At 40.0% G+C, this 14,593-nt stretch overlaps 1 protein-coding gene across 5 annotated transcripts in view; it reads right to left on the reverse strand.

Annotated features, from left to right (window-relative positions):
- Positions 1 to 661: 661 nt before the first annotated feature.
- PIGG (phosphatidylinositol glycan anchor biosynthesis class G) overlaps positions 662 to 14,593 on the reverse strand; it is an 86,129-nt gene continuing 72,197 nt past the window's right edge. For 3 of the 5 annotated variants that reach the window (XM_052700644.1, XM_052700642.1, XM_052700640.1), the window contains one exon: positions 662 to 1,952. In XM_052700644.1, coding sequence (XP_052556604.1) covers positions 1,727 to 1,952 — 226 coding nt within the window. In that variant the 3' untranslated portion in view covers positions 662 to 1,726. Of the gene's footprint in view, positions 1,953 to 2,168; positions 2,290 to 14,593 lie in introns of all 5 variants that reach the window. The other 2 variants (XM_052700641.1, XR_008210496.1) reach the window with 2 other exon arrangements.

Raw genomic sequence — 14,593 nt, forward strand, 5'->3', positions numbered from 1 at the left:
ACTGACCTAGGGCTTAAAAGCATTTTAATTTCAGATTTTCAGCAAACAGTGAATCTCTCCATGAGCTCCTCTTTTGATATACCTCTAATATATTTAAATCAAATCCTAATGGTTGCTAACATGGACAAAAACATGAGGGAAAAAATAAAAGTAAAGACTGATGATCAGTCTTTCCTTTATCCTGATGATCAGGATACCTATCAGTGTCTATCTTCCTGACAGGAGCAAGGAAAACGCGGTCAGGAGTGTGTGGTGGCTACATATGACACTAAGAGGAAGGTGATGTAGACATACCTGGTATCCCTCTGGTACCTTAGCCCACTGAGCTTTGCCCCTGCTCATGGTTTACAACTCCAAACTAGAAAACATGACCAAACCTTCAGTGCAGCAGCCACCAACCTGGTTTACCAATTAAATGTTAATAAAAAGAAGTGCAATATTTTAGGAGTAAATGAACTCTGTAGAAGATTTATTACTTTGTCAGTCCATTACTGTTTCTCATCCAGTGCCTGAAGTACAGAAATGCAGATGGAAATCTATCACAGTTAATGACTGCACTCAAGAAGAAAATACTGCCTTTGATAAAAATGCTGTCTAGGAAACAAAACAAAACAAAACAAAAATACAACAAAAAAGCAAAAAAGTTCTCTTACCTGAGATATCTGTATGAATTATTTAATTATATGTTTGATACACAAGGAACAAAACAAAACTTATGGCTAATGAGCTCTGTTGAACAGCGACAAGACATCTTGCATATTTTTATGATGCCATAGTGTAAGAAGCTAAAAAAGAAATCACATGTGCAAAATATTTTTTCAGTGCCTGTGATCAGCTGCTTCATACCTACATCAAGAACCACCTTTTGAAATTCAAATTGCATTTATGTGTATGCAATTATTTTAATTAAACCAAAAACATTGAACAGTTAGGCCTTTTTTCAAGTTTCTATGATCAAATCACTTAGTGTTTTGGGTTTTTTTTTTGTCTACACTCACTGCCTTTACTAGTGCCTTCTTCCTACATGTTTATTATATAGATAAGTGAAACAAAAATCTCTCATTGTCAGTATCTTGGAAAAAAAGAAACCACATTCACATTTACAAATAGATACAGATTTATGATTTAGGGTTAGCGTAACCCTTATATAAGGCTACAAGATTTGGGGGGGGGCAGCATTTAATGAACTTTTGCTTCTTCATCTTCCAAGTCAGTGAAAAGAGCCAGACATAAAAACTGATGAAAAAAAGCCAGAAGCTCAAGAATGACTTAATATGAGACATAGTGTTCATCTTTTCACCAAAGAGAGTATCTTTCTTTAAAACTCAAGAAAGTTCATTTAAATCTAGCCTCCAAATTCATTAAAGAATTGGGAAAAAAAAAATCAGTGTTAGATACTTTCCAAGTTACATATTAAAAATACAACTCGATATTTGGCATATAGCAAAACTGACTGTCATGTGATAATTGCAAATCACTTATTCAGGCATCGTCATAATGACAGCTAAAGAACAGAATTATCTACGATAAGATAAAACAGTTTATTTCAATTCAGCATTTTTAAAGCAAACTGTAACACGGGACAAGCCCTTCAAGCCCTATGTGGAACTGGCTAAAATACACAACACTGTTCTTCACACTCTGCACAACAATTTGAACAACAATTCTTCCATTCCAGAGACACACAAGGCATTGCAGTACAGAACTGTGTGCTACACTCTTATTTTCAGTCTTGCACCTTCTGAGAGTGGTTCTGGTCCATGGCTGTAAAGAACAAGCAGACAGCGGCCGTGATGAACACATGCACTCCCTCGTACAGCAGCTTTGGCGAGAAGACGCTCCATATGAACAGGTGGTACCGCAGGCCTGTCACCAAAACGATGTAGAGGGCAACTGGGATGGAACGCATCAGCGCGTAGCAGAAACACCCATGACCCACTGCTGCAGAATTCCTGCAAGAAAAAGCAGAGGAGCTCATTCTCAGGCAAAACACATCCTGATTCATTCACTCTTTAGCATTAGTTCACATCGCCAAGAATATTCACAAATCTCCACTGTGTGTTAGAAAACTGATTACTGGTGCAGTGATGAAACTAGGAATGCTTTTCTTTACCACCTCTATATATCCTGCTGTGTGTTAATGATGTTTAGTGTTTGCAGTAGTTCACCTCAGATGTAGAAGTTTCTTTGTTTTAACACACTTTGTTCTAATTGTTTAAGACTCCATTAAGTAGTTTCAAGACAGCTTCATCTCTTGTTGGCCTTCCAGCGCCCTTCCACAAGGTCTGCCTGTCAAGGCAGAAAAGAAAGACTTCAGCACCCCTCCACAAAGCTGCCTACCCGTACAGCAGATGATCAGATGGAGCCAGCTCTCCTCATAAAGAGCACAAAAAGTGTCAGAGTGCACCGCTGCCCACAACCAGAAACATATAGAGCAATATAAAAACTGTGCTATCAAAAACCTTTGCAAGAGCAGCTTAACCACCCTCCGGAGAACGCTGTGTTCTTAGGCTCACATGACCAATATACTATGTTCCTGTCAAAGGAGATTAGCTAGGGCCACATCATTACAAGGGATGGCCATCCCACATCAACCTACATGGGCCAAATATGCCACACTGAGCTATTCTTGTGGTTGATGGGAGTCAAGTAGAAATGGAAATGAAATGGTTTTCTGCACTTCAACTGTTCTCCCTCTTCTAAGGTGCCAACATCTTGGCAGTGGTACCAGGTTGGCATGTGTCCCCTTTCTCCAAACCACATCTGCTGTGAATAACTCACAGCAAGTTCAGATGCTTACCTGTTCAGACAAAGGGAAGGAACAAAGCTTTTTCATAGGATTAATGCACACAACATTTTTCTTCCCCCAGCAAAGTATTTTACTTCATCAGTCCACAAAAGAACACATCGGCAAAAAGTGGAAATGATTTACACTGAAATTCTTGTCTGAGAATCTTTCTGCTCCTCCCAGTTTCTAATTATGATCTTGTTCCAAATAATAAAAATTTGAGATGACTAGCACTTCTGTGAGATGCAAATCAGTCACTTATAACTAAGCAAGCAACAGAACGCAGTATTTTACATGAACCACTGAACTTATTATTCCTTAAATCAAAATAATTAGGATACAGTCCTGTTTTCCAGTGAAATCAAGAGTAAAATTCCCAAGGCTTTCAGTGGAAGGAAGAACTGAACAGATCATGAAAGCAGAGCTGAAAAATGAACTCAGAACAGCAGGAGCACATGACTGCAAAGCATGCATTCATTTCACAGATAACCATTTTCCTTGCTGCTTAGCCAAAGGGACTGGGGAGTGAATATGGCTCCTTCCTTCTTCTGCAAAACTACTTTAGTCTTCAGTGAGCTTGTACAGATAACTAGCTTTATGTTTAATAAGTGACTTTGCTGACAAAGAGTAAATAAGCTGCATTTCACTCAGTCTTAGCTGTTTTCATGTTGCTATGAGTAAAAAGCACTATTTAGTAGTTTGATAATACAACTAAATAAACAAAGGAAATGTTCTTTTGAGTGAGATATGCAAACAGGAAATTTTAAAATCAATTTCTTAGAATTAAAAAAAAAAAAAAAAAAAAAAAAAAAAAGCATTTGATCAAACCTAGATGAAGGCTATTGGTGGTTGTGGCTTTTCCATTTATTATGTTCCACAATAGGATTTTCAATGGAATTGTAAAAGAGAGAAGTTATACATCTAGGTCTTATCAGAACCCTGCTTCTTAAATGTAATTTTCAATTCATATATTTTTCCCAATTCATGTTTACCTAATAACACTGTTAGTACTCCACTGAAAGAAAGCTCCTAATTACAAATCAATTATGACTTTGTGGCATTTTTAGTGGCTCCTTTTAAAATCATAAAGAAATTGGTTCTAAGGTTATTTTGAGTGGAATTTACTTTTTTGACTCAAAAATTAGGCAGATAAAATATTTCAGATACTCACATTTCATACTGGAACAAGAGCTCACAATAATCTTGATCATTAACATTTAAATTATCTAATTTTGGATTATGATTACTAGCAAGCAATCCCCAAGTCAGTAAGTGAATGCTACTGTTCTTTCTCTAGTTTGATGCAGTAAAAATAATGAACCACTTACTGCTTGGATAATACATTTACTTGCAAAAGGTCTCAGCACTCAATTAATCTCTGAACAAAACACAGTCACCTACCTGCAGAGGGAAATCTCAGGATGGTTTCACAGTACAATGCAGCAGAGCTATTTAGAGAAGGCAACAGAAGCAAACTGTTTCCAAGTTAAACTGTTAGTGAGGTTCAAGAGCGAGATAATTAGGTGTATGTAGCAGCTGGCATGGCAAGTCACAGGCCCGTTGTTACACTGGAATTTCTGAGCACAAGCAGTTAGTACAACTCTGCTACCCTGATGCTAAAGCAACACCTTAGTTCTTAGGACTGCACCTGGTGCTTCTGCTGGGCACCCACTTTGCTGAACATCTAAGTGTCATGGCTTTATCAGCTCCTTCTCCTCTTTATACACACAGAGAGTGACAGCAGGGGATGTAGAGGGCTTAGCAAGGCTACAAGGAAATCAGTGCCCAGGAACCAGGCTGCGGCTACTAATGTGACCAAGGCAATCCAGTTATTTCAGCTGGATTCTGTTACTCCAGAAGAGCCACTAGGAGAGCAGAGAAGGATGGCTGCAGAAGGGCATGCACCTGCCCTACCATTTGGCAGCTAGATTAGCCAGTAATGAATACCCTGGTAATTCCTCTGTGCTTCCAGAGTGAAAATAAAAGCAGGAAGCAGGACGCATCTAAAGCATCAACCTGTAATTTCTCCATACTGAATTGTCTCTGCAGCAGTTAACTCCTTTTCATATTTGAAGAAGAGCAGAAAGAGAGGGATATAAATTAGATATACTAATCCCATGTTCTAATAGAACCAGTTCAATGTCTAGACATACATAGTGCAGGAGGTTTGTTGCTTTGTTGCAAGCCCAACCACTAATACAGAGCTCATTTAGCAAGCTTAATTGAAGAGGCTGACAATGCGTACCCAAATTTCATATAAGATTGATGCTCGAAACTGTTAGATCTATAAAAACAAATGCTTTCAGAGACTTAACTCACATAACAATACAGATTGACATTATCAATCTTTCTGTATATTGACTGCAAACAGTAAATATAGTCTAGAGCATATAACGGCTTCCAACAAAATCCCTTTCTTTTAATTGAATATTTATTAAACAGAAAAAGATCGCCAAGGAATTATACTAACGTTTTTCCTGCTTCTTTGTATCTCCTAAATAATGATTGCCAATGTACTGCCAACAAATCTTTCACCTCTCAATCCCCGTGTCTAACATACTATTAAAATGGGTTATATAAGGTCTGTAAAATGAAAAAATATGGTGTCAAAATCACGAAAGAAAAAGCACCCCTCTTGGAAAAGCACGTTTCCCATTTATACAGAATATCTGGCAGATGGAACCACAAATTTTGTAGTTTTAAATAAAGCTAAAAAGCTCCACAGGCAGCCCTATGAATGCTTCCACAGGAATTCAGAAACACATTACTTTACACTGTTTTCATATTTGACCACAAAATTAAATAGACATTTTAGGAAAATGCACACATGTCAGTGAGGAATACCACAGTGTTATCACTGTTTGAGATGGAGAATGTATGTCGGGAGGGTTCACTAAGAATACTTTCAGCAGAAGTCAAACCCCAGCATTTCTGTCCTTCTATCTCCTGTGTTCTGGCTGCACTTCACTGCGTCGATTACCTCTCACTAGGGATACTGAATATGCATATTTGTAGGTAATTTTTACTGTATTGGATTTTTTATTATACTAGTGTTATTTTCTAGTCTTCCTGCAGTTTCATATTACGAGATCTCTGCTCAGTGCTCTCTGAGAAACAGTTGGTACTCTGTTAACCTGTCTTCTACATATTAGTTAAAGGTTTGAGCCAGAAATAAACTCCACAGCACTCCACCTGTCAATTTGAATTCAGAGTATCTATAATCCATAAGAGTTCCAAGTTCTAACCAAATACCCATTAGTTTTGCAAGCAAGAATAAATGTGCCATGTTTCTCCCATATGCCCTACTCTCATCTAGTATGATTCTGGGCCAGGACTGAATAGCAACTCTTAGGGCAAGACACCATCTGTCCCTTAATAAAGCCTACAAATTCCTTCTAAAAATTGACCAGTCTTGAAAGATGCCCACTTTCCCAGTTCATGCCTTGCATGTGCTCATTTCCCCAAATACTGATTTTTCATAAAGGAATGGGCGTCTTTTGAACTTCACTGGCTCAGACTCTACCTTCTCTTAGAGGAAAGAGAAAGCACTTCACTAGCACAAATATCCAGGTCTGTTTCAGGGTTGCAGTCAAAGCGATAGCTAACCAGTACTCTAGACAGCACTGCAACACAATCCTCATTTCTACAACACAAAGAAGCCACTCCTTTCCAACAGTTATCTTTGACTCTCCAATCCCCCTTTCTCCACTTAAGCTGTGACAGCCAATGATGAACTCTGCTTGATATGTCTTCTCTGTCATACTACTTCTGTGGTGTATGTGTATCTAGTGACTGTATGTGCCTGTTGCCATGCTTCAAGTTTCCCCATCAAACCTCTACTCAGGTCAATCCTTAGGAAGTGTTAACATGTTCAGCTTCAAGAAAACCAACAAAGTTAAATCAGGCTGCTCTTGTTGTCACAGGTTCAGACTTTAAAGCAATAAGGTATAAGCAAATAATTAAAATTCCTAACAAGCAAAACAAAACTCCTGATTATTTTGAAGCTCAACATTAGTCAATTTTCTGCAAGTATCCTCCCAAAATCCACTTAGCATTTCTGAAGACTCCCAGTAGAAAAGAGCCTGAAGCATTTTACATCAGCATCACATAAGCAGGGAACAAGAAGGAAATTTTTAGCTTGATTTTCTGTTAAGGTGCACCTTCAGGCTTTCCTGTCCCCTTTGTAAACAAACAGCTCTTTATCATCTCAGCTGAAGGTGTAAACAAGCATTCCATCCAAAGACTGTTCCAGACAGGCAGGCTATGCAGAGACTTAAAATAGTTTGTTACCATGTTACTTAATTGAATTCAGACTGACCAGTTCAGAATATACCGTCCAACAGGGTAAATGAACAGTGGCACAAGGCATTTCTAGGGAGAGGAGGCACAAATTATTTAATACTCACTCTTTCGCACAGAGGACAGAGTCAGCTCTTTCTTGTATTTTTCCATTACAGCAGCTATTTTTAATCTTGTGGCTTAACTAATATAACAGCTCCCTCCTCAAATTACTCCTGCCGCCCCAATAACAACAAACACATTTGAGAAGAACTTATGCACTTTAAGAAGCAGTGTGAGAAAAGAAGATAGGAAAATCCTGGATAAAAGCAGAAGGAGAGCATCCCACGTACAGTCCTATCCACAGCTGCCTGAGCCAAGAAGTCCATTTTTGTTGGCCACAGCACAAAGACTGAAAACCAATGGTAAAAAAAAACAAAACAAAACAAAACAAACCTGCAGCCAGAATAGAAAAAAATTCTGCTCAAATATAAGCAAAAATTCTCTTAATTTTTATAGTTCATGTTTCCTGCTGACCAAATGCTGTGCATCAGACCAGAAGGGAATGTCACTTCTGAGAAGCTCTACAAGTACAACAACTGCTTCAGCAAGCAGTGCTCAGCTGATGTTATGCAGATATGGAAGCCAGTATAATTCTTTGCAGGTTGTCACTGTACTCTGGAATTTGTATCGTCGGTGAAAGGAAATTCAGCCAAGACTTCTAACCATCAGCAGCCAGCACAACAAAGGAGAAACCTTCAATAACACGGAATAGAGCAGACCACTGCATACATCAGCAGATGTGGTCCAGAAGCAGAAGCTGCCATTAGCCATCTTGGCTTACCACGGTCAACATCCATGCATTCCCACAACTCCTGCATGCTACTGATTAGACACATCTGAAAGCCTCTAAACCTCTAAAAGAGAAATGGAGCACTAAGTGTTGGCAGTTAGAACCATAAACAACAATGGACTGAGGATTTTCTAAGTTCCAAATCATATCATTTTCATTTGCCATATTCTTTCATGTATTACTTCTACAGCACGTATGACTAGATCATTAGACAATGTGGATAAGTAACTAGCACACTGAAAACAAAAGCATAAGCATTTCCAAAATAATTCACTTTAATTCTACCCACAAATGAGTAGTATACGTCCTTGTTCTCCAGTGACTACAAAGGAAGTTTATCCACTTGTGGTTTTATCTTAGATCTGCCACAGTTAATTCTAATATTTCAATATAAAAGCTGAAATCTGTTTTGAACTTGGATTTCAAGGCACTTTCCAAACATGATCTACTTAAAGAAAGACGTGAAAAATGTTCTTTCCTTTTTGCTTTGTTCTGAACATTGTTTCACTCATCCTATCCACCTGAGAATTAATAAGAACAAAATTTTAATACTTGTCTTATTAGAAGAACAAATAATTCTTCAGAACAACTATCAGACCCAGTAACAAATCGAGATTATCTCATGGAAGAAACTCAAGAAAAATGAGGGAAATGCAGTAAGATGCTATGTGCAGTCTGTTTGCAAGTTTCTTGAATCCTGCCAGACTGACCATGCTTTGTAACATTAAGCTTTGTTAAGGACTATAAGGACATGCTCTGAGCTCAAATCCGTAAGTATCAGAGAGTACTGTGATAGAATTTTGGCTGCTCATATCCCATGCATTTGACAAGCAAAATCATATCAGCTAGCAAAGAACACTGGACCAGAAGGAAACAACCATGCTGACCTATCACACATATGTGCCAAGTAAAACTGGTCAGAGAAGAAGAAAAGAACTCAAAGCCTTTCTGCTATATGGCTTCGTGTAAATGGCAGCAAGCATAAATTGTGTTTTCTTAAAGAACCTCATCACATTACTTAAAGCAAAGACCTGACAGTGTTATTCATAAGGTTGATTTCACTTTTCACAATACCTAACAACAATAACCTGACACACACGTAGCTTAAAACCTCAACATGATTGTAAGCATAGGCTGCTGTCTGAATTCTTGCAATGTGATTTAAAATTTCAGCAAAATCTCCAGCAATGTGCGAATATACAAACTCAGGAAAAATAGCAAGGCAAGACCATGAACAACAGCTAATGTACAGCTTACATCTAAAAACATTTCTATGTAAGAGGAAATGTACAAATATGGCCCTCTACTTCAGGAAGCACCTTTCTGGATGACAACATTTCTGCCTCAGCAGTAATATAAACCACCAAGAATCCAACAGCATCACACAGCCCCTGCTAATCGTAGGAAAGAAATAAAGCTGGTACTATGCTTCAGCAGAATATTTCTATTTCTGAATTATGAGGAAGAAATTTCCAAAGTACTGAAAAGAGAGATGAATACAGCTTCCAACTTTCTTCAGTTTTCTCTTTGGTGCAACATGCAGTAGACTCCTCTGCATAGCCTCATTATTCCTTGTAGAGCAAGGAGACATACTCCTGGGATTATGCAACGATGTCACTATTAAGCCTGAGTATCACACGTTCTTTTCCTTTGGCAAGTTTACAGGAGTGTTGGAGTTATGAATAATTTGCATGAAGTTGAATAATTAAAAACAATGCTCAACAGTAACATAAAGATTGTAGGGCCACACACTCTCTCCTGCAAGCAGAACGGAGTACTGCAGGATCTGTAAACCCACACTCTAGCATTTCTGAAAATGATGAGACAGTTTTAATACCACAGAGCACAAAAGCAAGAGTAAACAGAAATTTATTCAATTAGGCAAGAAATTAGGTGCCAGAGCTCTTTGATTTTGGAGGAAGATGCTATACTCATTACAGATATTGTTCCTCAACAGACTCAAACTGAGCAGAATGCAGGAAAATAGCACGGGATTTTTCACACTGTAGCTTTGGTGATACTGTAAAGCTCTCACCTTGGGGTCCAATAAAAAAATGTGGAGTACAGAGGATACGACTCTTTGAAATGTGAGTATGCTCAGTGATGAAGGAACATGAAGAAACAGCTCTGAAGAGATCTGAACATCATCTGATGGACAGAAGGAAAAAAAGAAATGGGGACAGAAGGAATAAGAGTGATAGCAGGGAAATGGAGTAGGGAAGAGTGAGGGGAACAAGAAACAGCTATCTGAACAGCTTTCAGAGGGAATAACAGAGACCAGAGAGAAGGAGAGGAGGGAAAGGGGAGGAATAGAGAATGTGCATGGCGAGAACTGCATGTACAAGGGAGGAGGGCTGTGGAAGTGACAGAGAGGAGGGAGAAACTTGTGCAATGGCAGGAGGGGGAGAGGCAGTATGGAGAGATAGTGAGAGAGAAAAGAGAAAGAGGAAAGAAAAAGGAAAGAGGAAGAAAAAGGAAAGAAGCACAGTGGGCAGAGAAGTGTGGAGAGGGACAAAGGGAAGAGCATGAAGGAGGGATGGACTGGCAGAGTGAGTGGGAAGGGAGAGAAATGATTGGGAGGGAGCGAAGAGACAAAGGTGGAGCGCAGAAAGAAGCGAGGGAAAAGCAAGCAAGGAGCAAAGAAGGAAAAGGGAAGGCAGGCATGAAGAAAGAAGTGCAGGGAAGGAGAAAAGAGGCAGAAGGCAAACAAGAGGATATGAGGACATAGGAAAATATGAGGAAAAGGAGAAAAGATGCAGAAAGAATGAATGAGCAAGGTAAAAAATAGCGAAGAGTAAGCAAGAAGAGAGGTTTGGAAACGAGCACAGACAGACCACTGAGGCAAAGACAGAAATAGAAGCAGACTAAAGAAAGAAATGTGTGGCTGATAGGGGGAAAAAGCAAATAGCGTCAGGCACACGGAAATAAAAGCAAAGGTAAGACAGCAAGCAAACAAGAAAGGAGAGGGAGATGGGAATAGCACACATAGATATGAGGGGCAGAAAGCGAAGTAAGGGAGGAAGGCAAAAGCAAAAAGGCAAAGTGAAAAGACTGAGCAAGAGGTAAAGAGACACACTAGGACAAATTCAACATTATAGAGGAAAGGAGGAACAAGAGGGGACACAGATTAAGAGCATAAATGGTAGAAACAGAGGGGAAAAGAAGAGTGAAAAGAGCAGGGGGCAGAAGGCAGTGGTAGGGACAGTGAGGAAGGGGATGAGAGTCTGAGAAAGAACAGGAAAGAAGGGAAGTGAGTCCAGGAAAGAATGATTAGGAGAGACAGTAACAGGGAGGGAAACACAGCAAGGGGTAAATAGGAGGAATAACAGCAAGACAAAGGAAAAAGCAGTGAATGGGAAAGAGCACAAGTGAGCAGTGGATCATGGCAGAAAGAATGAATGGCAAAGAGTGTGAGGCAAAGAAAAAGCAAATGCATAAGCAAAAACATGCAACAGAGGGAAAGAGCTAGTAAGGGAAAGAGGGAAACAGCTAGTAGAGGGAGGGAGAGGGAGAAAGAAGTGCATGCAAGTAAAAGAGAAGCCCCAGAACTCAAGAAAACAGTAGAGAGAAAAAGGGACAACTGAGATAATTGTAAGAGAGTAAGAGGGAGAGAACAAGGTGGTGTGAAAAAGCATGCAAGAGAAAGGAGATGTACATGCAAGATCCAGAGAGAAAAAGCTGAACAGTGAGGGTATACTGGCTCTGGCTGGGGTGGAGTCAACTCTTCATAGCTCATATGCTGTTTTGAATTTATGACTAAAAAAGTGTTGATATTATGTCAGCATTCTAACTCTTGTTCAACAGTGGTTGCTCAACATCAGGTTTTCTATGTTTCACATGCTGCCCCTCAGCCAGGGACTGTATGAGTGCACAAGAAGTTGCAGTAGGCAAAGCCAGAACAGCCAGCCCAGACTGACCAAAGGAACATTCCGTGATATGACACACTCAGCAATAAAAGCTGAGAGGTAAGAAGTGGTTCTGTTTACGGAAAGCTCTAGAGAGCGAGGAATAGCATGTAAGCACATGAGAAAAGGGGAGGGCCCCAAAGCAAGACAAATGGAAAGAACATGACAGAGAGAAAGGAAAGATGGCTGAAAGAGAAAGGGACTGTGTTTGCATGACAGAGAGAAAAAAAATTTCCTCTTTATTCCTTCTAAGATAAGGAGGAGAAGCATGAAAGTGAGGGAAACTGCATGCAGTCTAGAAGGCAAGCAGACATGAGAGAGAGGTGACAACAGCACATGCAAGAGAGAGAAGGAAAGCATGCAAAAAAGGGCATGCAAGAGGGCAAAAACATATGCAGACAAAGCCTGAGACAGAGAATGTGTGTAAAATGGGTGATAAGTAAGAGTGCATGGAAAGGAAAGTGCAAGGCAGTCAAAGCAAAAGGAGAGAGAAAAATGCATGTGAGAAACAGGGAAAATGGAGAGGCAAGAAAACAGGCAAGGGATAAACAGAATGCATAAAGAAACAGAAGGCACAGGGTAAAACTGCCAGAGGGAGAAAGGTAAAGGGTAACAGACAGGGACAGTGTCACAAGAACGGGAAAGGAAGCCTGCATATGTGAGAACGTGAGACGGACTTGCGGCATATGCACATACAGAGCAAAATTAACTGGGTGATGGCACATGAGAGAAAGAGGAAGAGCAAGGCACAGAAAGAACAGGGAAGTACACGTATGGGAGAGTAAGAGAGGAGGACATGTGGGAACGTCCATGTGACAGAGAATGAGTGCATGAGAAGTGAACAAAAGGAAAAGCGTCAGTGCAAGAAAAGTCATGCAAGAAAGAGAGAAGGCACAGGAAAAAGATATAAGCCATGAGAGAGAGAATGTATGAAAGAAGAAGATGGTATGCACACACAAAAGAGAAAAACTGTGACAGACTGGGCAGAAAATTGCACAGAAGAGAGAGCAAGCATGCAAGATAGGGCTAGTATGCAAGAAATGGCAAGTATGCAAGAGACAGCAAAGACTGAGCATGTAGGGGAGAGGAAAAGACTAAGAAAGAGGAAGGGAGAAATCCATGAGGGAGTGGGAAGAGCAAGCACCAGAGAAAAATGGTATGAGGCAGTTGAAGAGGAAGAGCATCCTCTCCTTCCATCATGGAGAGGGAAGATGCACTGCACAGGGAAAGCATGTGGCTGAAGGAATGCAGTGAAGGTGGGGGAACATGCACAAGAGGGAAGAGAAAAGCATGAGGATGAAAAGGCGCGTAAGAGCAAAAGTGAAATGGGAGAACCCATAGGAGAAAGGGGATGTGTATGACAGAGGGAAACCAAGCAGAACAAAGGGGAAAAGTATATGAGAGAAAGAGTGTAAAGGAGGACATGGAAGCTTAAGGGTAAATAAATTTGCAGCAAGAGAGGAAAAGCATATATGAGAAGGGTTATCATGCAAGTCTGGGGGCAAGGGAAAGCTCACTAAGGAAGAAGGGAAAGTGCAAGGGAATGAGTACAAGAGAGAGGGACTATACGCAGGACAACACAAGCAAGAAAGAGAAGGGGCTGCATGAGAAGAAAAGTATTCAATAGTCAGAACACATAAACAGAAGGAAAGTGAAGGAGTGAGGGGTTTGCATGAAGGATGGAAACCTGCTGATGTGACAGAGAGGAAGCATACAGTACAAAGAGATGGAAAGTGTGTGTGCAAGAGAGAGGAAAACTTGAGGCTGTGAGAAGGAAAGGAACATGAGAGAGAAGAAAGAGAGAGGCTGCATCTGTGAATAAGAAAAAAGTGTGCAAGAAAGAGCAAGGGAAACCATTTGACAGATGGAGAAAAGCACATGCAAAAAATAAAAGCATGCATGAGAGAAAAAGCATGCTAGAAATGGGGAGCTTGCATGAAAAGGAAAACATGAGAAAATGAGAAGTGAGAGAAGGTGCAAGAAAGAGAAAATGAGCGAGTTTTCATGAAGGAGGAAAAGTGAAAGCAGGAGTTAACTTCTGTGAGAAGCAAAATGTGCGAGAGAGTGCACAAGAAAAGGGAAACGCTTGAGTGAGAAAAGGCGTGTTAGAGAAGGATGGGATGCAGCAGAGATTGTAGTTAGCACATGAAAAAAGGGAAAGAATACGTAAGAAGGAAAGCATGATACTTTCCTGAGGGAAAAGGGAGGCCATGTTAGGAAAGAATGGTGGAGTGTGCAAAAAATGAGAGAGGGGAAATGTGTTGACAGAGGGAAAGCCAAACAAAGAGAGTGAACATAAGCATGAAAGAAGAGAGGGAAGTGTGCCAAGAACTCCAAAGTGAGGGAAGCCCAAGATATGTACAATAGTGAGGGAAGGAAAATAAGAGAGAGGTACAGAGAAAAAAAACACAAGCAGAAAACAATGTGATTCATGCATAAAGAACAAAAAGAAAAGTACAGCATCATAGAAGAACACTTACAGACAGGGAACATGAGCAAGTGGGACAAGCAAGTGGCATATGCAGTTGAGCTAAATCACACACACATTCAACACAGAAAAAATTTATTCTGTATTTCTATTTTATATCTCTTCTTGTTTAGTTTAAAGCCGTTTTTATCCCTTATCCCATCCCTATGCTCCCTGATAAACAGCCCCTTCCCATGGGAAAAGAAGCATGTGCAAGAAAGGGAAAGTGTACGCAGGCAAGAGGAAAGGAAAGCACACATACAAGGCTAAGAAAACAAACCCAGGAGAGTTAAAGAACAAGA

The sequence above is a fragment of the Tympanuchus pallidicinctus genome, unplaced genomic scaffold (genome assembly GCF_026119805.1).
Source record: "Tympanuchus pallidicinctus isolate F22 unplaced genomic scaffold, pur_lepc_1.0 scaffold4, whole genome shotgun sequence".
Lineage (NCBI taxonomy): Eukaryota > Metazoa > Chordata > Aves > Galliformes > Phasianidae > Tympanuchus > Tympanuchus pallidicinctus.